This window comes from Carettochelys insculpta, chromosome 23 (assembly GCF_033958435.1).
Source record: "Carettochelys insculpta isolate YL-2023 chromosome 23, ASM3395843v1, whole genome shotgun sequence".
Lineage (NCBI taxonomy): Eukaryota > Metazoa > Chordata > Testudines > Carettochelyidae > Carettochelys > Carettochelys insculpta.
The window spans coordinates 1,593,121-1,617,976 of record NC_134159.1 but is presented as its reverse complement, the minus strand read 5'-3'; the positions used below and the strand labels follow the sequence as shown (position 1 = coordinate 1,617,976).

Below are 24,856 nucleotides of genomic sequence, written 5' to 3'. Positions count from 1 at the left end.
GTGCTGGGTCGCTGGCTGGAGCCGGCCCCCGCGGGCTGTGCTTGAGAAGCCGCGCTCTGGCGCTGAGCCGGTAGCAGTAGGGTGGGCTGCAGCAAGCCGGGGCCCCAGGCACAACCAGCCAGGGGCTCAAAGTGCTGCCCTGGCATGTCCCTCCCCCTGCACTGGGGTTTCAGTCGGGGGCGCCCCACAAGGCGCCCCAGCCGGGCAGGCGGGAGGCTCCCTTGTGAGTCCTTAGCTAGCGGCTGGCCGCTGAAGAGGCTGGGCAGGCAGGGTCCTTGGGGCAGATGGGGGGGTCCCTTCTCCTGGCCCACAGCCCCCTATCTTCAGGCAGGCTGGGGCCTACCCCGAGGGCAGCCACCCCACCAGCATGTACAGCCTGTACAGGTGCCCCTGGTGGCAGCCCTGGGTAGGGGAGGCAGCCTGGAGCCGCCTGCTCCTGACTGGCTGCCCCAAGCACTGGCCCTGCCTGGCGCCAGGAGGAGCGAGTGGCACCTCAGCCTGTGCCCGGTGCCAGCCCGTGTTCAGGCCTGGCGCTGCGTGAGCCTGGGCGCTGAGGGCAGCATGTGCGCGCCGCCTGGCACCTCTCAGGAGGGCACCGCCGAGGGCTGCTGAGCCAGAGGCGCCATTTCCCAGGGCAGCGTGGGCTGCCGCCAAGCTGAGGTGCTGGAGGTGGGACCAGGGGCCTTTCCCCACCACTGTCACCCCCCTTGCAGCTGCCAGCTGCGGAGCTGCATGTGCCCACAGCTGTGCCAGCCCAAGCCTGCAGGCCAGCCCCCCCCGGGCACTGTGCCGCCATTCGCCAGGCAGCCGGACCCGTCACAGCTGTTCTTTGGGTGCCATCTACTGGAAGATGGCCAGTCTGTCACGCTGCAGCCACGCTGGGCACAGGGCAGCTACTGGGGGCAAGCGGGAGCCGCCGGAGGCTCCTGCAGGTACAAGTGCCAGGCGTCTTCCCCACCAGGCCTGCGTCGGAACGGCGCAGAGAGGCGTTTGCAGCCAGCGGGACCCGCGTGGCCCAGGGCCTGCTGGCCAGATACAATGGGTGTGCATCTCTTGGGCCACCCAGAGGTTAGGACACCGGCGGGTGCCCAGGTCGACAGCAGGAAGGGAGAGAGCTCCTGGAGGCCAAACCCAGGCTGCTAGGGACGAGCGAAGCCCAGGACCCCCTTACAGGGCAGCAGGAGCACGTGGGGATCGAGCTGTCCGGAGCACAGCCCAAGGCCTCCCATTCCCCAAAGGGGGCAGTGGCGGGGGTGAGTGGAAGCTGCCCCATCTCTCTGGCATCGTAGGCAGCACTGGGGCTCACGGGGCTGGGACCCGGCAGAAGTGGGCTCCCTCTGAGATCAGAGCCACCAGCCGCGGGGGGACGGGAGCCCCTGCTCAGCAGCCTCCCAACCCCACCGCCAGAGACCCTGGCCACACCCAGCTCGTGCACCTCACAAGCACAGGAGGCCCAAGACAGCGACAACCTGTGATGGGGTTCTGGGGTCCCCCAAGCTCTGCACCCTGTCCGCAGGCAGGAGAGTCCCTCACTCAGCAGGAAAACAGCAGGTTTATTAGCCGACAGGACACAGCGTCGTACAGAGGAGTCAGTGCAGCAGGCAGAGACAGCCAGTCCCATCCATGTTGGGGAGAGGAGGCCCCGAGGGGCCCCCAGAGCTGGGGCCTTGCCCCCTCCTTTGTCTCTCTCTCCCAGCCCAGACTAACTGCTTCCCAAATCCCAGTTCCAATTCAAACACCTCAGGCTCCACCTCCTCCTTTGTCTGCAGTGCAAAGGTGTTACCTGGTCGTCAAGGTTACCCTCAGCAGGAGCCCCACACCCTCTGTGAGCCACTCACACACACACACACATAGGTATCCCCCACTCCATCACATCTCTCCCCCCTTCCAGACCGAACTGAGCGGGGTCACTCAACTGGTGACCTGGGGAAGTTCGGGGCTCTCCCCTTGTGACAGGGCATCGGCTGTACCCTCTGTTCTCCCCTCCCATGCCACACAATAGGTTTGGAATGTTCCTTCTCATGTCAGAGGTTGCAAGACTAGTTACAGGGAACAATGGTGACATTTTAGAGTTACAGACTTCTTTAACATACAATTTATGCTTCTACATCAATGTCATCATGTCACATGGCTCTTTCCAAACATTCAGTGCATGGTACAATTCTACAGCTTTTGGGAGCAGCACCCCTTGGTTACAGCAGTCAGCGTGAGTAACAGAACAAACCCATTGCAACTGTACATTTACGTTGCTCTTTGGTAGACCACAACCTTTGTGTAACCTCCTTGAGAATCTGGTATTTTGGGGATAAATGGCTGAAGCCTTTCTTAGCACCATCAAGTTCTAATCTTTTCCCTTGCCCCCTGGGGTGGAAATCTGATCTCTCTGGCTGTGCCTTCCCTTCTAACAAGAGCTGGGCCATTGATGATCTCAGGGAGATGGCCCCCTTCCTGCCAGTCTGGAAATTTGCAAACCAAACTGCTTTCTGAGAGTTGTTTTGTGAGTCCCAGACGCAGAATCCACATGAAGGAATCCCTGTTTATCCCTTACTGGCCCACCAGGCCCACAGCTCCTTCGTCCTTCCACCTCCAACTACTGCCTCCCCATGGAATCAGAAGTGGAGTCCAGTATGAGAATATAAGTGTTTCCACCATCTGGAGATGGGGAATTGCTGGCCCTCTCCTGCATCCTACAGAGACTGACTGTGCAGCTGTTTTACTTGGTTCTCACAGGGCTGCTCACATTCCCTGATAGTTTTTACTTTACTTGCACCAGCTTCCAATTCCTGAGAAACTTTTACCCTGCCTGCTTTGGACCCTTGCAGAGCACAGCCAGTGGTTTCACACTCAGGCAGGTCCTGGCCATCAGGAGCTGAAACAAACTTCTCCCCAGGCAAAGGGCTGCTCTGGCTCTTACAGACATGCACCTTTCCTGTTCACTCTCCTTCACCTCACTCCCATTTTCTGCAGTCCCCACAGACGGGTCAGGAAAAGTTTCAGGGAAATTCTCTTCCTTAAGAGCTCCCCCAAACAATAACTCACCCCTGTCTGCCTCCACGGGGGCACTGTTCCCTTGAGCCACAACCAGCTCCTGGGTTTCAACTACACCCAGGATCACTTCTGGCCCATTAGGCAGATTCCCATGTAATCCCCCTCCAGGCAGACAGCCAGTACCACCGGACAGAAGGTCAGGGTCCCTTTCCTCCCTTCTGCTACCAGCTCCTTTATCTTCATCAGTCAGCGTAACTCCATTGCCCATCTGTTCTTGTGTCCTGGTGAGAGGATGACTCTGGTAGGACAGAGTCCTCTCACCCCCTCCCAGTAACACCTCAGCATCAGGCAAAGAACAAGTACCAGAATCGTCTGGTCTCTGGGATTCCCTGATGATCCTAACTGGATTAGACCAAGTTAAAGCATCATCCCCCCTGAGAGACACAGAGGTAGGCCCACTTCCCATCTGGGCTTCAGCTGCCCTCAGATCCAGCTCTGGGATCTTGGCTCCATCTCGAGCCCCCACAGGCTCAGGCAAAGGATTCACTTCCCCAGAAGCAGAAGCACTTTTTTTGCACCAAGGACCAGTGTCCTTAGCAGGGACACCACTGCCCATCCCAGAGCCATTCCCTCTGCTCCAGCCCCCATGGCTGGATTCAGAGACACACCTGGAATGCTCTTTTCTGGTGGATCCTTCTCCAGCCACCCTAGGCTGGGGAATCTTCCTCAGACAATGGGCTAGTTTCCTCATTGTCACCTTTTCCAAACGCAGGCTCTGCTCTCTCCCCAGGCTGCTGCTGCTGTTCAACACAGACAGACAATGGGAGACACTCTCTCCTTTGTCCCAGCCCCCCGGCTGGTCTCCACACACACACAGAAGGTGGAGCAGCTTCTCTCACAGACAACTTGCCATTCCCAGTGGATCAGCTGCTTTCCTGCACAGCCACACAGGCACCTTCCTCGGCCCAGGCCTGGAAAACTCTTCACAGGTCTGTCTTGGCCACTAGTAGATGATGGGTTGGAATCGCTCCTTCCCTCCTTGAGCTGTGGCAGGCCACTCGGTTCAGAACTCCAGGCAGTCCAGGGTTCCCTGCCCCGATCCGGGCTCACCTCTGCAGGATTCTCCCCAGCCCTTAGCTCTGCCACTGCACATCCACGCTGCCTTGTCCAGCTTCTTTAATCTCGATTCGGTTTCCAGGTGCTGCCACTTCACAGCGGAGTTGCTCAGCGTGGTTGCAGGCTCTCAGGCTGATGCCCTCTGCACCCCACGATTCCTGGAAGAATCCCTTCAGTGTGCCAGGCTCCTTGCGGGTCACAAGCTGCCCAGGGTTAGGCCGTAGGCCCCTCTGCCCTCTGGGACCGACCCCAACAGACTCCCAGCGGAACCCCTTCTTCAGTGTGACACCCGCTCTCAGGGACCATGAGCACACTGTCTTGGGAAGAACTCATTCAGCGTGTCAGCCTCCTCGTGGGTCACTTGTTCCTGGGGGTTGGGCCCTCGGCCCCTCCACCTTCTGGGACCGACTCCAACAGATTCCCAGGAGTAACCCCTGCTCGGGTGTGGCACCCCCTCTCGAGAACCACGACCGCAGTTGCTTGGGTTCGGCCGCAGGCCCCTCCGCCTTGGGGAGCTGCACCTCACTGCCCTTCAGCACACCTGGGTCTCGCAGGCCCCACTTCTTCCAGGGCCCCGGTCACTTACTGCTGGATGCTCCATCCTCGGGGTGCAGAACATCCCACTCCTGACACCAGTGTGATGGAGTTTGGGGTTCCCCCAAGCTCTGCACCCTGTCCGCAGGCAGGAGAGTCTCTCACTCAGCAGGAAAACAGCAGGTTTATTAGCCGACAGGACACAGCATCGTACAGAGGAGTCAGTGCAGCAGGCAGAGACAGCCAGTCCCATCCATGTTGGGGAGAGGAGGCCCCGAGGGGCCCCCAGAGCTGGGGCCTAGCCCCCTCCTTTGTCTCTCTCTCCCAGCCCAGACTAACTGCTTCCCAAATCCCAGTTCCAATTCAAACACCTCAGGCTCCACCTCCTCCTTTGTCTGCAGTGCAAAGGTGTTACCTGGTCATCAAGGTTACCCTCAGCAGGAGCCCCACACCCTCTGTGAGCCACTCACACACACACACACAGGTATCCCCCACTCCATCACACAACCTCCCCCCCACAACCCAGGCTCCATGACATGGGGCAGGGCAGGAATTCCCTGCCCTCTCTGTGTGTGGAGCAAGGAAACTGGCTGGCCTCTGGGGGTCACATCTTCCAGCTGCTGGGAACGGGGCCCACTTCCAGGGGCTGGAAGCTGTTGGGTTGGGGTGGGCAATAGGTTTTGTTGGGCAGGGTGCACTCCAAGAATGGGAAAGTGGTCAAGGGCCGCACTCTGCCATGCTATTAATGGAGGGTGTGTGAGGTCTGGGGTGGAGGTTGGGCACAGAGGGGAGCTGGGTAAGAGATTGGGGTGCAGGGGGGCATGGGGTGGAGGTTGGGTGCATAGGGGAGCTGGGTAAGAGATTGGGGTGCAGGGGGGTGTGGGGTGGAGGTTGGGTGCATAGGGGAGCTGGGTAAGAGATTGGGGTGCAGGGGGTGTGGGGCGCAAGGTGGAGATTAGGTGCAGAGGGGAGCTGGGTAAGAGATTGGGGTGCAGGGTCTGGGTGAAAGAGGTTGTGACGCCCAGGCAGGAGACAGGGGGCAGGGGCCAATAAGGCTGCAAGAGAGGAGTCTGACTGGTGGAAGGGTGTCAGAGAGGTGCCTGGTCTAGAAGGGTTCTAAGCTGGGGCAGAGGTGCCAGAGGGGCTGCAGAGGGTTGGGCAGGGTCTGGGTTGCACGAGGGAGGAGTGGGGGGCGGCGGGAGCGCTGGAGGCAGGCTCTGTCCAGGCGGGGTTCAGCTGGTTCCCTGCCGCCCTGCCCCACACATGCTCAGAACCACGTGCACTGATCCGAGCTAACACTGCAAGCCCAGGGGAGGCTCCTTTGCAGGCAGGCAGCTCCCACGCAGGGTGGCCACCCTCCCGGTCCTGACCTCTCGAAAAGGGGCTAATTGCCCCGTATCTGCTGTGCGGGTGCAACAGCCTGTGGTTCCCCCCCCAGCCACAGAGGGAGCTGGCAGGTTAGCCGGGGGAAGGTGGAGCGCTGCAGCTGCTTCCCTGAGGCTCGAGGCCGTGGAGGGCCCCCCGGTCCCACACGTGACCATGGGAGATATGGTCACCCTACTCCTATTGGCCGGAGACTGAGGCTCGGGAGCGTCAGCAGCACCCCCTATCCCTTGGCTGCCAGCACGCACTGAGCCTGGCGGGTCGCATTCAGCCCACAGCTGTATCTTCCCAGCCCTGCTTGGACTGAGAGCAGTGACAGGATTGGGGCAAACGACACTGAAAATTAAGTCAGGTTCAAACTTCTGAGCCAGAGCCCAGGGCAGGGGCAGCAGCGGTTGCCCTCCTGTGATCCACACGCCTCCCTCGCCAGCCTGCAGCGTGACAGGGCCTGAGTCGTGCTTCTCTCCCCGCAAGGCTGGATTTAATGGCCATTCAGCTCAGCACCGAGCGCCCGGCCGGCTGAGTTCTGGCCTGTGCAGCGTGGGTGTGCACATGGGACTGCCACACCAGTGGTTGTGTGCTACACCTGGTCACCGCCAAGCCTGTACGCAACGCAGAGCAGCATCGGACCCACCCGGTGCGTGGGACGGCCTCCACCGAACCGACGCAAAGCCACAGGAACACCAGAGTGTAGTGTGAAATCCCACAAGGAAACTTTCCTTGGTCTACCCAACTGTCCCTCCTCCACACTGCCCGAACGCCCAGAGCTCCGGGCTTACCAGCGCCACCCTCTCCCTCCCTCCCTCCCCCCATAAACAGGTCCACGAAGGGAGTTCACAATGGGTTTATTCTCTGCCCAGGAACGTTCCCCTGAGCCGTGGCTGCTCTGCCCGTCAGGCGTTGTTAGCCATGGTCTGAAAGAAAAGCAAACCGCAGAACGTCAGCGCAGCCACGTACCAAGTGCAGCTGAAACCAGACCCAAGGCATCGGGCGCCCTTCCTTGTGGGACGTGACGCCCAGACGGGCTTGAATGTGGGGTCTCGGGAGTGGAACTAACCTATCAGCTGCCTGTGCCTGACCTAAGGAAGCTGCTGCCCCACGGGCCAAGGCTGCAGCTGGCTCAGCAGCTCAACCAGTCAACTGCATGGCGTGCTTTGGGGCCACCATCGCTCCCCCAGCTCTCCGACAGGCTTCCCAACTGGCCTGCCCAGTGGAGGATGGGCCCAAGTGACTGGTCAGCACTGACTGGGCCACTGGACGTCTGATGGGGGGCCAGTTTCAGGCAGTGGCCAGCATCTTCTGCCAGCTCCTAGGCTGAGGGGTGGGTAGGGAAGCTCTGCATGCTGCTAATGTTCCCCCCACCCCCACCTGCCCACACAGCTCCCATTGGCTGGGAATTGCAGCCAATGGGAGCTGCAGGAGCAGCGCCTACGGACATGGGCAATGTGCACCATTTAGAGTTCCCTGAACACACCTCTGCCTGGGAACCAGATATGGCAGCAGCTTCCAGGAGCCAGCGGAGCTGGACCAGACAGGGAGGCGGCTTCGCCCACTGCACTGGCCAGGAGTAAGTGCTGCCAAGCTGGAGCCCACACCTCGAACATCCTGCCCGGGTCAGAACCGCCTTCTGCACCTAAACCCCCTCCTGCACTGCAAACCCCTCTGCCCCAGCCCAAAGCCCCCACCCCCTGCACTGCAAGCCCCTCTGCCCCAGCCCAAAGCCCCCATCCCCCCCACTGCAAACCCCTCTGCCCCAGCCCGGAGCCCCCACCCCCCCACTGCAAACCCCTCTGCCCCAGCCTGGAGCCCCCACCCCCCCACTGCAAACCCCTCTGCCCCAGCCCAAAGCCCCCACCCCCTGCACTGCAAGCCCCTCTGCCCCAGCCCAAAGCCCCCATCCCCCACACTGCAAATCCCTCTGCCCCAGCCCAAAGCCCCCACCCCCCACACTGCAAATCCCTCTGCCCCAGCCCAAAGCCCCCACCCCCCACATTGCAAAGCCCTCTGCCCCAGCCCAAAGCCCCCACCCCCCACAGTGCAAATCCCTCTCCCCAGCCCGGAGCCCCCACCTCCCACACTGCAAACCCCTCTGCCCCAGCCCAAAGCCCCCACCCCCCACACTGCAAACCCCTCTGCCCCAGCCCGGAGCCCCAACCCCCCCCACTGCAAACCCCTCTGCCCCAGCCCGGAGCCCCCACCCCCTGCACTGCAAACCCCTCTGCCCAAGTCCAAAGCCCCCACCCCCCACCCTGCAAGCCCCTCTGCCCCAGCCCAGAGCCCCAACCCCCCCCACTGCAAACCCCTCTGCCCCAGCCCGGAGCCCCAACCCCCCGCACTGCAAACCGCTCTGCCCCAGCCCAGAGCCCCCACCCCCCGCACTGCATACCCCTCTGCCCCAGCCCAGAGCCCCCACCCCCCGCACTGCATACCCCTCTGCCCCAGCCCGAAGCCCCCACCCCCCAACTGCAAACCCCTCTGCCCCAGCCCAAAGCCCCCACCCCCCACACTGCAAACCCCTCTGCCCCAGCCCAAAGCCCCCACCCCCCACACTGCATACCCCTCTGCCCCAGCCCGAAGCCCCCACCCCCCCACACTGCATACCCCTCTGCCCCAGCCCAAAGCCCCCACCCCCCCACACTGCATACCCCTCTGCCCCAGCCCAAAGCCCCCACCCCCGCACTGCATATCCCTCTGCCCCAGCCCAAAGCCCCCACCCCCCACACTGCAAACCCCTCTGCCTCAGCCTGGAGCCCCCACCCCCCGCACTGCATACCCCTCTGCCCCAGCCCAGAGCCCTCATCCCCCGCACTGCATACCCCTCTGCCCCAGCCCGGAGCCCCCACCCCCCACACTGCAAGCCCCTCTGCCCCAGCCCGGAGCCCCCACCCCCCACTGCATACCCCTCTGCCCCAGCCCGGAGCCCTCATCCCCTACACTGCATACCCCTCTGCCCCAGCCTGGAGCCCCCCCCGCACTGCATACCCCTCTGCCCCAGCCTGGAGCCCCCACCCCCCAAACTGCAAACCCCTCTGCCCCAGCCCAGAGCCCCCTCCTGCACTGCAAACCCCTCTGCACCAGCCCGGAGCCCTCACCCCCCGCACTGCAAACCCCTCTGCCCCAGCCTGGAGCCCCCACCCCCCCCCACTGCAAACCCCTCTGCCCCAGCCCACAGCCCACAGCCCCCATCCCCTGCACTGCATACCCCTCTGCCCCAGCCTGGAGCCCCAACCCCCCGCACTGCATACCCCTCTGCCCCACCCTGGAGCCCCAACCCCCCGCACTGCATACCCCTCTGCCACAGCCCAGAGACCCCACATTGCAAACCCCTCTGCCACAGCCCAGAGACCCCACCCCGCACTGCAAACCCGTCAGCCCCAGCCCGGACCCCGCCCCCCGCACTGCAAACCCACATCTGGGCTACGAGCAGTGCCTCAGGAGGACTCCTCCAGGCTCCAGACCTTGCACCACCCCCTTTGCAGGCCAGGCTTAGCCGAGCAGTGCCCGGCGCGCTGGGCTCCAGCTGCCAGAAAAGGGGCGGCCCAAGGGGACGGGCGGGGACAGCCTGTGCTCCGAGGGACCCCATGTGCTCGGCGCTGCTAGTCTCTGGATGGGGCCTGATCTGAGCCCAGCCTCGGCCTGGGCCCAAGGTCTGTCCCGCTGGGTCCCTCCGCCAGGAGCCCAGCCCGGCCCGGCCGCTCACCGCCGCGATCCAGTCCTCGAAGGCGGAGACGCGGGTGAAGACGGTGGGTTTCTTCAGGGCGTTGCAGCCCAGCGAGGAGACAAAGCTGGCGACGCCGTGCACCCGCCACAGCCCGTCGGAGGCCTGGCAGTTCAGGGGGCCGCCGGAGTCGCCCTGAAAGAGCCGCCCACGGCGGGGCCGGGCGAGTCACACCCCCGGCAGCGCCTCCGACTCCGGCCGCGGGAGGAGAGGGAGCGGCCGCTGCGTCCCCCGCTCCCGGGCAGCCCCCAGCAGAGCCCCTTGGGGCCGCCCCGCGCAGCCGCGTCCGAGCGCACAGCCCAGGCGGAAAAGGCCGCGCTCCGCCGGTGGGAGAAGGGGGGTCCCCGCGGCCCGGCCCCAGTTCACCCCACGCAGACGCCCGGCTCGGCTCGGCCCGGCCCGGCCCGGCCCGGCCCCGGCGCGCCACGCGGAGCGTGTTGGAGTTGAGCCCCGCAGCGCTGCGCCCCGGCCTGGAGCTGCCCGGGCGAGGCCTGTGCGACTCCCCGGCTCCTTCACCGGGGCGGGGGCGGCCCTTGGGGGGCGGGAGGTGCCCCCGCTCGGCGCCCCCCGGGAGCCGCCGCCGCCGCCCCAGCCCCGCGCCCGCCCCCCGCGCACTCACGTTGCAGCCGGCGCGGAGGTCCCCGCCCGCGCAGACCATGCTGGGCTTCACGGCCAGGCTGCCCCACCAGTCGGGCTGGGTGCAGTGCGCGAAGTCCACCACGGGCAGCAGCGCCTGCTGCAGCTTGGCCGGCAGCGGCCCGTTGGCTGCAAGGCAGAGAGGCGCTCAGCAGCCGCAGCCGGGCTGGCGGCCCCCAGCCCCGCCGCACGACGCGCCCCAGCGCTGCCGTGGGGAGCTGGGAACCCTCCCCCAGCCTGGTCCCGGGCAGGGCCGGGCCGGGCCAGCCGCGGTGCCTGTGTCCCCCTAGAGCTGGCCCCGGGGACAAATCTGCCCCTGGGGGAGCTCCGCTGCCCTCCCCTTCCGCAGAAGCCTGGGCCGCCCGCGCCGCACCTGGTGTGTGGAGCACCCAGTCCCCAGGGCTGGAGTGTGGGGCCTCCCCGGGGAGCAGCCAGCGGGGCAATGAAGGGCCCTGCCCTCAGCCACCCAGCGGGGCTGCCCTTCCCCTTGCCCAGAGGGAGCCAGCCAGGGCGCAGCAGCCGGGCACCTACTGTAGAGGCGCCCCCAGCCGGTGATGTAGCAGGGGTAGTCGTTGGGCAGGACCTCGTCAGCGGGCGGGAGGCAGCCCAGCTGCACGGCCTCATTGAGCTCCGCGCTGCGGGACAGCTTGAGCAGGGCGATGTCGTTGCTGCAAGAGGAACAGGGGCTCAGTGGCCGGGCGGCAGCTCCGGGGTTGCCCTGGTGCCCTCCCGTGCAGGCCCAGGGGGCAGCAAGACAGATGTGCCCAGTATGACGGGGCCTGTGTGCTCTGCGGCCTCCGAGACAGCCCCCTGGGGATGGACGGGCAGCAGGAGGGCTCACGTGGGAGCCAGTCTCCAGCTCGGTGTCTGCCTCTTGCACCTCGGGGCAAATACCGATAGGTCTGTGGCACAGGCCTGGCAGAGAGAGCCTGGGGGAGCCTCCAGCCCTGCTCGCGGGTCCCTTCCCACAGGGGGATCAGGGTGTAGAGCCCAGCCTGCCAGGGCCTGGTTCGCTTGGAGAGGCCCTCGTACTATGTGACCTGGGAGCCAGCCTGGCACCCAGAGCTGGGCTGCTCCCTGCTGGCTCTCTCCCGCACCGGCCAGAAGCTGCAGCCCAGTTCCGGTGACAGGCCCAGGGCCCTCCATGGGAACAGCTCGGGGCTGTAGTCTGCCTTTCTCCCCATCTGCGGCTGCCCACTGGCACATGCCTGCCTTGACTTACCCGCAGGCCACGCAGATGGAGTTCCAGCCAGGGTGGACAAAGATGTCGTTGGAGTTCACAGGGATGCGCTGCTCCACGCCCTCAGCCGTGCTCCTGTCGTACTCACCCAGCACCACCTCGTAGGTGCGGCCGGCCCTGGAGGGAGAACCCGGGTGTCCGGGGGGAGCAGGTCACAAGGAGGGAAACCTGCAGTGCCCCTCGGATACTGTTGCAGGGGGTAAGGGTCTTGGAGCACAGACAGCCCCTGCCATAGGGACTCACAGTGACCTACTGCAATTTCCACTTTAGCCAGGTCCTTATCCACCTCTCAGGTCTCCTGTTGAGCCCCATCTCCTCTAGCATCGCTAGTACCGTCTCACACAGGGCCGGAGCGCGTGCTGGTCCGCCACCCACCTAGGCCACAGCTACACCGTTTCCTTCCTCCAACCCGCCAGGTGTCCTCTCAGACAAGGGGACTGTCTGGTAACTTTGTGGCCACCTCATGAGTCCAACAATTGACGCAACTGGAGAAAAATCTGCCCTGGTTTCTGCCAGTTAGACTATTCCCCTACTGCACTGCACAAGCTTGGACCAGCTGGTTCAGCTTTTGGGAACAGCCTGATGGCCCTCTCCTGTCTGGCTCCCACATCAATCACTCCATCTGTAAACCCAGGTCTGACTCCCTACCTCTGGGGTGCAACCTGGGAGCAGCACCTCCCCTGTCTTGGGGTGGAGGGGCCACAAGGCTCTCCTGTGCCCCCCAGCTCCTCTTCAGACAGGAGCACGTCTGCAGGCGTGGGTCTGCAGCTGCCCATCACCTAGGCTGGAGCATGTCTCCGGCAGCTCCTCATGGCTTGCCAGCTGGAGACGGCCGCCTGGCAGACCGGGGCCCTGTGGCTCCTGCCACAGGTACGGCAGTGCATCGGCTGCACTGAGTGCTCAGCAGTGGGCAGAGGAGCAGCTTACGAGATGCAGTGTGCAGCTGTCATGACCCATCTGGGAGCAATGAGGGTCCCCCCGCAGGTGTGGTAGAAAGCGCCGTTCTTCTCGTACTGCAGGGAGATCTGCCAGGAGACAAGGCGGCCATGAGGCACCTGCTGAGGCTGCGTGTGTGACCTCCCCCTCTTGCCATGCAGCCAGCGACCCAGCCCACTGGAGTCACTAACAGCGCTCCACTGGCAGCTCTGGCTGGCCTGGCTGTGGACTCGGGGATTTGGGGCACTGGCGGGGTGGGCCCGGCACAGTGTGCGAGAGCAAACCCCCTCCCTGCCCACGCAGCACTGCAGGGCCCTGGGGCTGACGCCTGGGGACTGTCACTCCAAAATGCCAGGGGAGGGGAGGGGAGCAGCGGGTCTCAGCTCCTGCCTGGCACTGCCCAGCTCATGGCAGGTGCCTATGAAGGGACTCTGTGCTGCCTCCCCTCCCAGTGAACACCAGGGCGTTGCCAGCGCTCCCTGTGCCCATCGGCTCTGGGGCGGGCAGGGGAGCTCAGGCGCAGAGCTGATGTCCACTCTGCAGAGAGAAGCCGCCCTGCTAAGTCCCTTGGGCCACACCTTGCCTGCTGCTAGAGCCCAGACTGGTGCTTGCCAGGTTTGCAGCCGGTCAGGCTCTGCTCTGTCTGAAGCGCAGCCCCCTCACCTGCGTCCCAGAACGGGTGCCAGCCCTGGCCGTGTGCCCCCAGCTGGAGGTCACTCACCTGCCAGGGCCAGCTGTACGGCACGGCGTCCTCTCCGTTCACCACCCTTGTGTGGGGGGCGTAGATGGGCGTCCCACAGCCCTGGGCTGGAGGCAGAGTGTGATACGTCACAAAGGGTCAAAGACCTCAGGCCCTGCTCAGCAGAGGGGGCTGGAGAATGGGCAGCAAGATGTGTGGTGCCAGCTCCCCCTCCATCCCACCCTGGAGCTCCCCAGTCGCCCCCCGGGCCCTGGCCCAGGCTCTCCAGGCGACAGTTAGCTTGGCCTTTCAGCCCCTCCAGAGCCAGTTCGTCTCCACTTGTGCCGCTGAGCCGGGCACCAGGGCCTGTCCTCCCCAGCAGCACCTCGCACAGCGGCCACGAGGTCGAGGGCAGCCGGGGCCAAGGCGCAGGAGAGCTCTGTGTGTCCAGAGGCTACGCAGAGCTCTGCCTTAAGGGTGCGCGCTGGGCCGGGGCCGGGGCCGAGGGGAGAGCTGCGCCTTACCCCCAGCCACAAGCAGAACAGGGATCAGCAGACTCAGCATCTTGGTCAGAGGCCTCCATGGGACGCAGGGCCCTTTAATACCCCCCTTTATCAGCGGCTGCCGGGGAGGGCAGTGCCTAATGCCTCTGGGAGCAGGTGTTGGAAAGTTGTGCTCTGGTGCAAGGTCACAGCGAGGGAACAGGCCGTCCTGCGCCGGCTTGGCCTTGGCAAGCTGGGACGTGGCCAATGCCTGTCCGGAGCTTCGCGCAGCAAATGGGCCTGATCCCAGTGCTGGGGTGGGGAGCTGGGTGCTGGGGGGAGGGGGTGCACGTGGGGGCTGGAGAACGGAGCCCCCCCACTGTAGCCCACTGCTCCCCACACTGGGGGAGGGCTGAGGGCCTGGTCCCAGGCCCACCGAAATGAAGAGTCCTCTGACGTCCCTGGGAGCTGGAGCAGCCCCGTGTAAGCCCCACGGGCGGGGCCAGCGGCACTCACAGGCAGTGGTGGGGTGGCCAAGTCGGGGCAGGTCAGTGTACCTGCAAGAGTCCAGAGCCCCTGGGCCGGTGTGTTACATGCAGGACATTTGTTCACCCTCTGGGTCATGGCTGTTACTAGCTGGTTCACACAGGGCTGCTCAGTTCTGCTGTCGACCTGTCCCAGAGGCCAGCAGCATGTGCTGCAGGGGCTCCAAGCCCGTCAGCAGCCCAGACCAGCGCCACAAGCCACCCGCAGAGCTACTGGTCTCTGTAACCGTCTACACTCAGCAACCGATGAGCCAGGTCTTCAGAGCCCTCCTTCTCCTTCGCTAGCACCGAGCGGCCCTTCCCGCCAAGTGGGCGTGGGCAGTCGGTTGGTACAGCTGTCCAGGGGCCTCAGCTGAACCCTTTACTGCCACCAGGCAGCTGCCCCCTTGAGGGGTATCAGGGCCCCGGCTGGCCGGGACAGGCTTCATTAAGGAGGAAAGCCCGTTTCAGCCCCCCTGCAAGTCATTAACAAGCTGGGCGTGCGGGCAGGTGGGTTCCTGCACCGGACAGAAGGTTACCAGGGCTCAGTTGCCAGAGCCGGTTAGAAAGATGAGATCCCAGTGAGACAGGGAGGAGCAGCTGCTGGGCTGTAGCGGGACGAGGGGAAGTGCGCGCTGTGTGGGGTGCATAAAGACTTCACAAGGGGAATCCTGCTGCAGTCAGTCATTGCAAGAGAGAGAAAGCGCCTGGCAGGGCTGTGCTGCACCCGGCCAGGGCGTCCCAGGGGTCTCTCCGCTAGGGGAACGCTCTTGCATCCATCCCTGAAGTGTGCGTGTGGGGGTCACGCTGCACCGCTGGCATTCGCTGCCCCGGCAGGACTTGCTGTGGGATTCAGACGGGGTGAGGGGGCAGTGGGATTCAGACGCCGGGCCCCACGCAGCTTTCTGCACAGTCCCCTGGGGCTGGATTTGGCTCCTGTCCATTGTCGGAATGTACGAGATCAGAGTTCACCTCCGTCAGCGCCCACAAGGCATTGCCCACTCACGACCTTTGTGCGCCCCCAGGTCTCTGGTACACCAGCATGTGTGACAGTGGGCACCTTTCCCTCTTGGGGGGGTCCCTGTCTCTGACCCTGGGAATGGGTGAACTCCCCTGCCTGTCACCCAGTCTTTCCAGCGGCTGTCCCATGGGGTGTCAGCTGTGGTGCCTGCCCTGAAGTGCCCCCTGCACCCTGCAAGGAGAATAAGGCCCTCTAGACAGGATGAAAATGCGCCTGGGAGCGAAAGCAGGTGTGAAACGAGTGTTAACAATTAACGAGTGACCCTGGGTTTTCCAAAGCTGATGTCACACCTACTGCCAGGCTACAGAGGGAGGCGGTGGGATGGAGGCGAAGGCCAGCGAGCAGCAGGTGGGATTACACAGAAAGGGGGCCACAACCCAGGGCAGATTAATATAAGAACAAAAGGGGCCATTGCCCCAAAGCCCCCAGGCGTGAGCAGCCCCAAGGCACCATCGCGCCATTGTGTATAAGCAATTCAGTTTAATGAATAAAAGGAATGTCATTCTCACTGTAAAATTAATTTGTGTGATTTTATTGTGCATCCTGAGTAACGTGACTAGACTTTAAAGCATGAAACGATGTTATATGAATATTTTAATCTATTGGGAACGCCCCTTGTGACTGTGTGTCCCAGGGCACAACTCTCACAATTGCACCAGTGCAAGACCGTGCGTCCAGCAGCCGAAATACCAGCGATCTGCCCTCAGAGTGCAGTCAGCCAATAAGAGTACAGCAGAGGATGATGTAACATCCGTAGCTGGTTTCATTGGCTGAGCCTATCCTAAGCTAAGACCCATGCTCCTTTGGAATGCCCTGCCTTGGAGCTGCTGGCAGTGGGGGAGCAGCCACAACCACCGGCTGAAGACCTCTCAATTATCTGCGTGGTTTTCTGCTTGGTGCAGCACCCCCAGCCCTAGGGAGCGGCAATGGCAATGTTACTCCTCTGAGCAAGGACATATGGACCATTCCTCAGGGTTTTCCAGATGTGAAGTGGGTCTGTCCCACCAGAGCTCATCCCCTAAGACATTATCTTGCTTGTCTTTGAAGTGCTCCAGGCCTGTTCTTTCGTTTGTTGAAGACACAGACTAACATGGCCACCTCCCTGAGACTAGTCCTCTGAGCAAGTTAGGGCTGGAAAGAGGTGGTCCCAAAACAGATCCCTGCAGTCCTAATTGTGGAGTGCAGCTTCTGGGCTTCTCCTTTGCAGAAAAGGATCTGGGAGTTGTAGTGGACGAGAAGCTGGACAAGGGTCAACAGTGTGCCCTTGTAGCCAAGAAAGCTAATGGCATATTAAGTGGCATCAAGAGGAGCGTTGCCACTAGATCCAGAGAAGTGATTATTCCTCTTTATTTGGCTTTGGTGAGGCCGCATCTGGAGTACTGTGTCCAGATCTGGGCCCCCATTTAAGGGAAGGATGTGGATACACTGGAGAGGGTCCAGCGGAGGGCGACCAAAATAATTAGGGGGCTGGAGCATGTGACCTATGAAGAAAGGTTGAGGGAATTGGGAATGTTTAGTCTGCAGAAGAGAAGACTGAGGGGGGACTTGATAACAGCCTTCAACTTACTGAAGGGAGGCTGCGAAGAGGCGGGAGAGAGGCTGTTCACAGTGGTCACGGATGGAAGAACACGGAACAATGGTCTCAAGTTGTGATTGGAAAGGTCCAGGCTGAACATTAGGAAAAACTTTTTCACTAGGAGGGTGGTGGAGCATTGGAATGTTCTACCCAGGGAAGTAGTGGAGTCTCCATCCCTGGAGGTGTTTAAGTCTCGGCTCAACAAAGCCCTGGCGGGGCTGATCTGATGGGTTTGGTCCTGCATAGAGCAGGGGGCTGGACTTGATGGCTTTTTTAGGTCTTTTCCAGCTCTATTGTTCTATGATACTATGATTCCTCTGGAGAACAGAAGAGAAAATTCTTCTCTTTGCTAGGTTGGAGCACGTCTATTTTCTTCCAATGCCTAGACCTCGGTAAGAAGTGAAGGGAGGATCCCATGGTGGATAGCTAGGTGTGACTGCAACCACTGGCTAAAACATGACTGATTTTGTTCCCATTGTGGGCTGACTTGTGTCTACATTCAATATCCCCATCAAACAGTAGCTGACACAGATCTTGTTGGGAGAGGAGAAGGGAAGTGGAGCTGGGGTTTCCTAAGCTGACCTTATTAGAAGTACTATGGCCCCCTCGACCCCTTGGGATCTGGCTGCAGAGTACCACCCCCAGAGCAGATATAACCAATTGGAGGCAGTTCCAGGGCAGGGCAATGCATTCAGAAAAGAGTTGCTTGACCCCTCTTGCAGCCCATAATACTGTTTGCTACACCAATGTGTTACCTGAGTTTATTAAGAGTTACACCAGAGCTTAGACACAATTCTCTGACTGTTTGGAAAATGCTTTACGCAGATGGTTTTAAAATAAAACTGGCTGGTGCCCCCTTTCACAGAAGGTGACCACGTGAGACTATCTAAAACCACAGGGTCTTCTGGATGTTTTCTGGTAAAATACTCATAGTGGTTGAAGCCTTAAGGGGTCAGAGACCTGTATACAGGTTAGAAGATTGTGAGAATCATAGAACATTAGAACTGGAAGGGACCTCAAGAGTCCTTGAGTCCAGGTCCCTGCCCCCTTGGCAGGACCAAACACCATCTAGACCATCCCTGATAGATGTATGTCTAACCTGCTCTTAAATAACTCCAGCGATGGAGATTCCACAACCTCCCTATGTAACTTATTCCAGTGTTTAACTACCCTGACAAGGAAATTTTTCCTAATGTCTTATCTACACATCCCTTGCTAAAATTTATGCCCATTGCTCCTTGTCCTATCCTCAGAGGCCAAGGAGAACAATTTTTCTCCTTCCTCCTTGTAACCCTGTTTGAGGTACTTGAAAACAGCTATCATGTGCCCATATCTTCTTTTTTCTAAACTAAACAGGCCCAGTTCTTTCAGTCTTCCCTCATAGCTCATGTTCTCTAGACCTTTAATCATTCTTGTTGCTCTTCTCTGGACCTTCTCCAGTTTCTCCACATCCTTCTTGAAATGCGGTGCCCAGAACTGGACAATACTCCAACTGAGGCCTAATGAGTGCAGAGTAGAGTGGAGGAATGACTGCTCGTGTCTTGCTCACAACACACCTGTTAATGCATCCCAGAATCATGTTTGCTTTTTTTGCAACAGCATCACACCATTGACTCATATTTAACTTGTGGTCCACTATGAGCCCTAAATCTCTTTCCACAGTGCTCCTTCCTAGACAGTCTTCCCGTTTTAGATGTATGAAGCTAGTTGTTTCTTCCTAAGTGGAGTACTTTGCATTTGTCCTTATTAAACTTTATCCTGTTTACCTCAGACCATTTGCCCAGTTTGTCCAGATCATTTTGAATTATGAGCAACCCCTCCCAGCTTAGTTTCATCTGCAGCCTTAGTACGCATACTCTCTATGCCAATATGTGAATCGTTGATGAAGATATGGAATAGAACTGGTCCCAAAACAGAGCACTGCAGAACCCCATGTGCCCTTCCAGCTTGACTGTGAACCATTAATAACTACTCTCTGAGAAAGGTTATCCAGCCAGTTATGCACCCCCCTTATAGTGGCCCCATCTAAGTTGCATTTGCTTAGTTTATTAATAAGATCATGAGAGACTGTGTCAAATCCTTACTAAAGTCTAGGTATACCACATCCACCACCTCTCCCTTATCCACAAGCATTGTTATCCTGTCCCAAAAAGCTATCACATTGGCCTGGCATGATTTGTTCTTTACAAAGCCATGCTGGCTATTACCTATCGCCTTATTTTCTTCCAGATATTTGCAGATGAATTCCTTAATTACAGCTGTGGAAACCATCTTGTATAGAAGCCATTTCACATCCCTTACTTCTGCACGCACACAGGAGCCTGTCCTTTCCTTCACCGATTTGGGAATGGCTGGTGGGATGAGCTCTATGGAATGTGTTAACGAACTGTTTGGAGTCAAGGCTCCAGCTCTCTGGTACCTGTTTCTTTTTGCTGACAACAGTTTCTCTTTGAGAAGTGATTTAAATTGCCTCTAACACTGGGCTTGTTTGTGTAAGGGTATAAAATACCAGAGTTAGCTGCATCAAGCAACCTTACTGGACTTGTTTCTACTCGTGTCCAGTTTGGCTCATCTATTGCCTTATTGAATTCGATAAAGCTGAATGTTAGCTGCCTAAACACAGAGAAGTCTTGTGCTTGAACACAGCCATACCCCGAGATACACCCATTCGGGTTATGAGAATTCAAGTGTACGAGGAGTTTGGTTTAAAGCCCCGACCTCATCTTATGAGGCATTTCCTCAAATTTACGAGGACCAATTTAAATTTCGTTCACCTCAGTGGGATGTGGCCACCCTGCAGCGGGAGAAAGGCCGCGGCTCCAGGCAACAGCTGCCTGCAGCTGCGTCCCGCCCAGCGCGTCTCTCCGCAGCACCCGGTGGCGGTTTCCCAGAGCCCCTGGTCCCGCCTTTACCTGTGGCTGGTCTGTGTCTCCGCCTCGGCTCTGCAACACCGGTGCGCCCCAGCCCACCCAGCGGCCACGGGCTCCCAGGTGCTCCGGCGAGATGTGGCTGCTGGGCGTGCAGGCCATCCCAGCCCCGCCCCTGCCGCTTGCTCCCCGGGCGGCTACGAGGCCGCAGCTGCCTGCCCTGCACAGCTGTGCCTCGGGCGCCGCCTGCCGCCTGTGGCGTTCCTTTGCATTTAGCGCCTTGGCCGCTGCTGGCGGGGCCTCTCCGCTGCGCAGCCCCGCATGAGCAACACATCGCCCCTGTCCAACTGGGGGCCTCCTGTGCCTGCCTAGCTCCCCACGCGGCCAGCCCCTGGCACTGCTCCCTCCCCGCTTAACCTAAGCTGCGCTCAGGCCAGGCTGCCTCCCCATGCCCTGCTCTGCCCTGCCCGCCCCCTTGCACCGGCCTCGCTTCTGCAGCCACGGGCAGCTACCTGGCTTTGCGCCCCCCTCCCAGGCGCTCTTCGATTTCTGTTCCCCTGTCTCTGCAGGTAAACAGACGTATTACAGAGTAATTACTGAAGGGAAAATGCCTTGGTAGGTTGTGTTATGATAACTAATGTTAACTATTGAAGTCATTGTGTTCATTTTATTGGGATCTGGTGTTGTTTTAGCGTAAATGGGTGTAAATTTTGGGGCTCAGGAACACATAAAATTTTTTCCCATTGAAATTAATGGTAATTACATTTTTGACTTACAAGAATTTGCCCTAAGAGGAGTTTTTCAGGAATGAATTACCCTCGTCAGGTAGAGAAAGACTGTATTTGCTCCATTATATTTCCCAGCACAGAAGTTAAACTGACTGGTCTGTCGTTTCCTGGGTTGTTTTTTTTTCCCCTTTTTATAGATGGGCACTATGTTTACCCCTTTCCAGCCTTCTGGAATCTCTGCAGACGTCCAGGACTTTTCAAAGATGATAGTTAAAGGCTCAGAAACCTCCTCTATCAGCTCCTTGAGTATTCTAGGATGTGTTTCATCAGACCCTGGTGACTTGCAGACATCTAATTTTTCTAGCTAATTTTTAACTTGTTCTTTTTTATCCTCTAAACCTACCCCTTCCCACTAACATGCATTATGTCAGGCGTTTCTACATTGGCCTTCTTGGTGAAGACCGAAACAAAGAGGTCATTAAGCACCTCTGCCATTTCCAAGTTTCCTGATATTGTTTCTCCCTCCTCACTAACTAGTGGGCCTACCCTGTCCTTGGTCTTCCTCTTTCATCTCATATATTTATTGAATGGCTTCTTGTTCGCCTTTATGTCTCTAGCTAGTTTGAGCTCATTCTGTGCCTTGGCCTTTCTAATCTTGCCCCTGCATACATGTATTGTTTGCTTATATTCATCTTTTGTAACGTCTCCTAATTTCCACTTTTTATATGACTCCTTTTTGATTTTGAGATCATGCAAGATCTCCTGGCTCAGCCAAGGCTGTCTCTTACCATATGGTTTACCTTTTCTAAGCAGCGGGATAGTTTGCTTTTGGGCCCTTAATAATGTCCTTTTGAAAAACTGCCAACTCTCTCCAGTTGTTTTTTCTCTTAATCTTCCTTCCCCTGGAACTTCACCTCCCAGCTCTCTGAGTTTACCAAAATTTGCTTTCCTGAAATCCATTGTCTCTATTTTGCTGTTCTCCCTTTCACTATGTCTCAGAATCATGAACTCTTATGATTTCATGGTCACTTTCTCCCAAGCATCCTTCCACTTTCAAATTCACAACGAGTTCCTTCCTATTTGTTAAAATTAAATCTAGAACGGCTTCCGCCCTGGTAGCTTCTGAAATAAAAAAATGATATCCATGCAGTCCAAGAACTTTCTGGATAGCCTGTGCCTCACAGTTTCTCAACATATGTCTAGACAGTTGAAGTCCCCAATCACCACCAAATCCCGTGTTTTGGATAATTTTTTTAATTGTTTAGAGGAAGGCTCATCCACCTCTTCTACCTGGCTGCATGGCCTGTAGTAGACACCTATTATGACATCACCCTTGTTTTTTACCCCTTTTAACCTAACCCAGAGACTCTCAACATGTCTGTCTCCTGCATCCATCTCCACCTCAGTCCAGGTGTGCACATTTTTGATATATAAGGCAACACCTCCTCCCTGTTTACCCTGCCTGTCCTTCCTGACTAAGTTGTACCCTTCTGTACCAATATTCCAATCATGTATTAACCCACCAAATTTCTGTGACACCGATTATGTCATAGTTGTGTTTGTTTATTAGGATTTCATGTTCTTCCTACTTTTTACCCATACTTCTTGCATTTGTATACAGGCATCAAAGATACCAATTTGCTTTTGCCTCCCAGTTCTGCCTAGTCCCTCTTTTTTCTTTGCTATGACAGCCCTTGATCCCTCCCATTTCCAACCCAATGTTTTATATTTACCTGTGGGCTTTGGTCACCTGTCCCCATAGAGCCTAGTTTAAAACCCTCTTCACTAGGTTAACCAGTCTCAGTCCAAATACATCCTTCCCATTCCTTGAAAGGTGTGATGGGGTTCAGGGGTCCCCCTGCACTGCACCCCGTCCGCTGGCAGGAGTGACTCTCACTCAGCAGGTACAACAGAAGGTTTATTAGACAACAGAAGCCCAGTTTCTCACAGAAGCGACAGCACAGCAGCCAGAGACAGTCCTTCCAACCTGTCCTGGGGGGAAGACCCCGAGGGGTGCCCCTCTGGGGTGTAGCTTCCCCCTCCTCAGGCTGGCTGCCTTCCAGCTCTCCCTTTTCCTAGCCTCTAACTGCCGTCCCCGATTCAAAACCCAGCTCAGCTCCTCCCTGCTCTTTGTTCAGGGCAGAGGTGTTACCTGCCAGTTGTAGCCCCAGGGTCATCCTTAGCCACTGGGAGCTGCTGCTTGCCTCAGACACCCAGCCTGACTCACACACGCACTCCCCCCACTCCATTACAAAAGGTGAATTCCATCCCTGCTTAGCAGTCCTTCATGGAACAGCATCCTGTGATTGAGGAAGCCAAATCTCCTGGCGACTTCATCCTCGCAGCCAGGCATTCGCCTCCAGGATGCACCTGTCTCTGCCTGGGCCTCTACCTTTGGCAGGAAGTGGGGAGAAGAGCACCACCTGTGCTCCCAGCTCCTTCACCCGCACTCCCAGAGACCTGTAGTCATGCTCGAGCTGCTCCAGGTAACACCTGGCAGTGTCATTCCTTCCCACATGGATGAGCAGCATCCTCGACAACGCCTCTGTAATGCCTCGGATACGGGCCCCGGCAGGCAGCACACCTCCCGGGATGACATGTCAGGGTGACAGATGGGTGCCTCTGTCCCCCTGAGAAGAGAGTATCCTACCACCACTACCCTACAGTTCTTTCTTACAGTGATGGCAGCAGATCCCAGCCTCCGGGGGACAAAGCTTCCCTAACGCTACTGAAGGGGATGGTTCCTCTTCTCTGGTGTTTCCCATATTCGGAACGGCACAACGGTTTCCCAGTCCCACAGCGGGAGGGTGACTGGATCTTTCTACCCTGAAGAATTACAAAATGGAAAACCCAAACAAAACAGGATTTACAGAAGTGAAAAAGCTTCAGCGGAAAGGGGAGAAAAAAGCAGCAGGTGCTGAACTGGCTGGGTGGGCTGGTAAGTGTAACAGTTGGGTGGAAATTCTCAACTCTGTGTTACTTAGATGAATGAAAACGATTCCCCCTGCAGAGAGAGAGAACAAAGTGAGTGAAGTGGGTTTGAAACAGTTTTTGATACAGTCTCCCACAACATTCTTGCCTGTAAGTTGAGGAAGTATGGATTGAATACACGGACTGTAAGATGGATTGAAAGCTGGCTTGACAGTCAGGCCCAACAGGTAGTGGTCAATGCCTCAATATCTGGATGGTGGTCGGTTTCAAGCGGAGCACCCCAAGGCTCAGTTCTGGGGCCAGTGTTGTTCAACATCTTTATTAATGACCTGGATGAAGGACTGGATTGCACCCTCAGCAAGTTTGCAGATGACACCAGGCTAGGGGGAGAGGTAGATATGTTGGAGGGTTGAGCTAGGATCCAGAGTGACCTGGATAAATTGGAAGATTGGGTCAAAAAAAATCTGATGCAGTTCAACAAGGAGAAGTGTAGAGTCCTGCACCTGGGACGGAAGAATCGCAAGCACTGTTATAGGCTGGGGACCAACTGGCTAAGCAGCAGAACAGCAGAAAGGGACCGAGGAATTACAGTGGATGAGAGGCTGGATATGAGCAAACAGTGGGCCCTTGTAGCCAAGAAGGCCAATAGCATATTGGGGTGCATTAGGAGGAGCATTTCGAGCAGATCTAGAGAGGTTGTTCTTTCCCTCTATTCGGCACTGGTGAGGCCACATCTGGAGTATTGCATCCAGTTCTGGGCCCCCCAGTACAGAAAGGATGTGGATGTGCTGGAGCAGGTTCAGCGGAGGGCAACAAAAATGATTACGTATCAGAGATGTAGCCGAATTAGTCCACATCTTCAAAAACAACAAGAAGTCCTGTGGCACCTTATAGACTAACAGATATTTTGGAGCATGAGCTTTTGTGGGCAAAGACCTGCTTCATCAGATGCATCACACACGCCTCTAGAGGCACCTCTAAAAGGGTCAGCTCTGAGCAGGCCCGTATGCACTTGCACATGCAGGTGTGTGCATGTGTGTGAAGGGGGTGCGTGTGCATGTGCACATGTGCAGGATGTGTGTGCATGTGAGTGAAGGATGTGTGTGCGTGAATGGAGTGTGTGTGTGTGAAGGGTGTGTGCGCACGAAGGGAGTGCATGTGTGGGTGTGTGCGAAGGGAGTGCATGTGTGTGTGTATGCAAAGGGAGTGAATGTGTATGTGTGTGAAGGGCGTGCATGTGTGTGAAGGGTGTGTGTGCACGCGAAGGGAGTGCATGTGCGTGAAGGGTGTGGGTGTGTAAAGGGTGTGTGTGCACACAAAGGGAGTGCATGTGTGTGTGAAGAGAGAGTGCGTGTGAAGGGTGTGTGTGCACAAAGGGAGTGTGGGTGTGCGAAGGGTGTGGGTGTGCAAAGGGATTGCGTGTGTGTGAAGGGTGTGTGTGCAAAGGGAGTGTGTGTGTGAAGGAAGTGCATGTGTGTGAAGGGTATATCTGTGTGA

General features: G+C 58.3%; 1 protein-coding gene across 1 annotated transcript; it reads right to left on the bottom strand.

Annotated features, from left to right (window-relative positions):
- Positions 1–6,850: 6,850 nt before the first annotated feature.
- Positions 6,851–13,794, bottom strand: CELA3B (chymotrypsin like elastase 3B). Its single transcript, XM_075017959.1, has 8 exons — positions 13,755–13,794; positions 13,273–13,358; positions 12,543–12,640; positions 11,598–11,732; positions 10,907–11,043; positions 10,359–10,504; positions 9,722–9,874; positions 6,851–6,935 (listed from the first exon to the last, which is right to left on the bottom strand). The coding sequence occupies exons 1-8, from the start codon at positions 13,792–13,794 to the stop codon at positions 6,915–6,917; spliced, it is 816 nt and encodes a 271-aa protein (XP_074874060.1). The 3' UTR covers positions 6,851–6,914.
- Positions 13,795–24,856: the final 11,062 nt, after the last annotated feature.

Excerpts from the sequence above, each read along its gene's own strand:
- CELA3B (XM_075017959.1), bottom strand. The coding sequence starts at position 13,794 with ATGCTGAGTCTGCTGATCCCTGTTCTGCTTGTGGCTGGGG. Across the intron at positions 12,641-13,272 it reads CGTACAGCTGGCCCTGGCAG|ATCTCCCTGCAGTACGAGAA; the intron begins GTGAGTGACCTC and ends GTCTCCTGGCAG. Across the intron at positions 10,505-10,906 it reads CGGCTGGGGGCGCCTCTACA|CCAACGGGCCGCTGCCGGCC; the intron begins GTAGGTGCCCGG and ends TCTGCCTTGCAG.